General features: G+C 36.7%; 1 protein-coding gene across 2 annotated transcripts in view; it reads left to right on the plus strand.

The window, feature by feature from the left end:
* The first annotated feature begins 2,730 nt into the window (after positions 1-2,730).
* LOC106871137 (urocanate hydratase) overlaps positions 2,731-3,102 on the plus strand; it is a 36,203-nt gene continuing 35,831 nt past the window's right edge. The window contains exon 1 of one of the 2 annotated variants that reach the window (XM_052966203.1): positions 2,731-2,953. In XM_052966203.1, the coding sequence (XP_052822163.1) occupies positions 2,825-2,953 (129 nt within the window). In that variant the 5' untranslated portion in view covers positions 2,731-2,824. The remainder of the gene's footprint in view (positions 2,954-3,102) is intronic. The other variant, XM_014917450.2, reaches the window with a different exon arrangement.

Here is a 3,102-nt window from a genome sequence, read left to right on the forward strand (position 1 = left end):
GTTATATATGTATCATCATCATCATCATCATCGTTTAACGTCCGCTTTCCATGCTAGCATGGGTTGGACGATTTGACTGAGGATTGGTGAAACCAGATGGCTACACCAGGCTCCAATCTGATTTGGCAGAGTTTCTACAGCTGGATGCCCTTCCTAATGCCAACCACTCAGAGAGTGTAGTGGGTGCTTTTATGTGTCACCCGCACGAAGGCCAGTCAGGCAGTACTGGCAACGGCCACGCTCAAAATGGTGCATTTTATGTGCCACCCGCACAAGAGCCAGTCCAGGGGCACTGGCAACGATCTCGCTCGAAAATCCTACGACGGCCCCGCACAAGAGCCAGTTCAGGGGCACTGGCAATGATCTCGCTCGAAAAATTTCATGTGTCACCCACACAAGAGCCTGTCACCCATACATATATATGTGTGTGTGTGTGTGTGTATGTTAGTCATTATTCAGTTTTATCTCAAGATTTCTTGTCAATAGAGAAGGAGCTGGTTTTTTAACCAAGATCCAAGGCTCCTTCATTGGAATTTCAACATCAACAACAGGGTATTTGTTTATGTATGTATGTATATGTGCAGATTTGTATGTTTTATGCATGTATTCTCATGCAGATATCTGCATATCTTGACATGCTCATATATACCTAAATGATAAACTTCTGCAAAGTTTTACAGATTTTTACAGTTCCAGTGATGGATTGGATTTGTAGTCTTCGAAGTAGCTTTCTCCTTTCTGGTTTTGAGAAGTCAAATTTCTCAAGATTGGTATTTAGGCATGGCGTTACATATCCCAGTGCCCTAATAATTACAGGTATAAACCTGAACTTGTAATCTGGATAGAGTAACTGCAGATTTCTTAATAGTTCAGTGTAAGTATTCTCTTTTTTACTGATCTTCAGCTTTATGTTAACATCCACTGGTTTCCACAACTGTACACAGTTTCTCTTCTCTATCTCAAATCATTATATCAGGTCTATTGTATTTACATTTTATTGAAGTTTTCACTGGGACATTCCACCAGTACTCCTTTTTATTATGAGTATTTGTGGCTTCCACCACACTGTGCGTTCTTATTTCTTTGTCCTTGGGGTTATTCTTTTGGCACATCTCATTATACAGTGTCCAAGCAAAACATCATGTCTCATCGGTAGATAATATAGTGATGACATTTTTGGACAACTTCTTATGATGTGGGTGATATCTTTGGTGTTAACTCCACAAAGTCTGCATCAGTTGTCACATTTTACTGCTTGTCCTGCATCTCTGTCCCTTTTGTACATCAGGTATATGGTTGATATTTCTTGTTCCTGGATTGCAAATGCATACCCTCCAAAGTGGGAGGTAGTAATCTGGTTGTTGGTTCATGATAGACTGCTTTGGTGATCAATGTTACTATTATCTCTGAGCTTTCTATTAACATATTCACGCATGATCTTCTGCTCATATATGCTCATCTTTTTATATGATGATATGTTGTGGTAGAGTTGTGCAACTTCTTAGGGCATGTATTTAAGGATATCAGACAAGGAATGCTGCTCAAGGAGCTGCCTTCCAAGTCTTATGATGTTATCAGCCTCATGTATGCAAACTTGTTCAAAGGATGCACTTCAACACTTGGTGGTTAGAAGATGCAGCTGAAGAGAAATGATACGACATTTAAAGGCATTTTGGATCGATGTTAAGCCTCTACCACCTTGTTTTCATTTTAGGTAGAAGCAGTTTATGTCACTGTTAATGTGGAAACAATGTGTGCTTGTTAGTATTTTCCAGCTTTTCACATCAATAGCTCAGATCTCATCAAGCATCCAATCAAGCAGCGCATGAGAACTGGCACTGCAAACACATTGTGGGCCACTATTTCATTGACTGCAGAGTGTTCCAAGGTCCAAATTTTCTTATCTCAATTAGAAGCTCAACATCTTTTTACAATGGTTACTTTCAACTGACATGAATTATTTATTGGACAGACATTGTTTGGTATCACCAATCTATGTATTTGACTGCAAGATATATGTCATAAATATATACTAGAAAAAGAAGTAGTTAAAAAAATTGAGCCATGTGTCTGTCACACTAAGATTCACAGATTTCTTAACTGAGAAAATAACAAATAAAAGTACACTCTGAAAAGGAAATATATAAGATTTATATATGGGTTTAAAAGTTCACATAAGTTATAATGATACAATTCAATTATGAAGAGTGTATGGTCAACAGTATAAAATTCCTTGCAAGAATTCCTTACACTGATTCCATGTACATGCTTAGAGGGCTTCCAATTGTTTTACATAAAGTTATATGTACTGACAAATGGCTCTTTTGGAAGCCAAACATTATAGAATACAGTTATTGGAACTTTTCAAAAAATCAGTAGCATGAGAGTATTTTATTCTCAAGAATATTTTCAAGAAGTTAATCAGAGTAGATTAAAGACCTGAGTTAGAAGTTTGTATATGCTCTAGTTAAAATCTACAAAGTTTTTGGATAGACATGCCTGCAAGAGAATCACCCAAATAATTATATCAAAAAGTAGAGAAAATTAACAGGACACTTAAGGTGTTATCCAGAGTATTTAGAACACCATGAAAATGATACTTTTGAATTCAGCTCCACAAGCTACTGGTTTAGTTACAGAAAATGAAACTGATAAAGCATGAAAATGAGATTGTTAATTTAACCTATATTAATATAATTTCCATCTAATTAACCAAAAATTATAATTTGCTTATTTAGTCACCTACAGTTTGATAAGAACATTTACCAATATACCTTGTTTTGCACATACTGTATTCTCTGCTCAATCGCCAGGTATCTTAGACATGGCTACTACACTGAAAGAGATATGTGTTGGTCTTCCCCAAGATTTGCTTCCAGAAAACCGTCCTAGAGATTTTTCTGTTCCACATGCTCCAGTTCGAACACCCAAACTATCTAACGAAGAAAAGAAAGTCAGTGATTAGTTTATTTATTTATTTATTTGTCTTTTATATAATTCCCTAAGAACTTACAGCCAATTTGTATTTGGTTAACACATTTCTCTCTTTCTCTCTCCCTCTCTCTCTCTCTCTCTCTCTCTCTCTCTCTCTCTCTCTCTCTC

This window comes from Octopus bimaculoides, chromosome 1, assembly GCF_001194135.2.
Source record: "Octopus bimaculoides isolate UCB-OBI-ISO-001 chromosome 1, ASM119413v2, whole genome shotgun sequence".
NCBI classification, from domain to species: domain Eukaryota; kingdom Metazoa; phylum Mollusca; class Cephalopoda; order Octopoda; family Octopodidae; genus Octopus; species Octopus bimaculoides.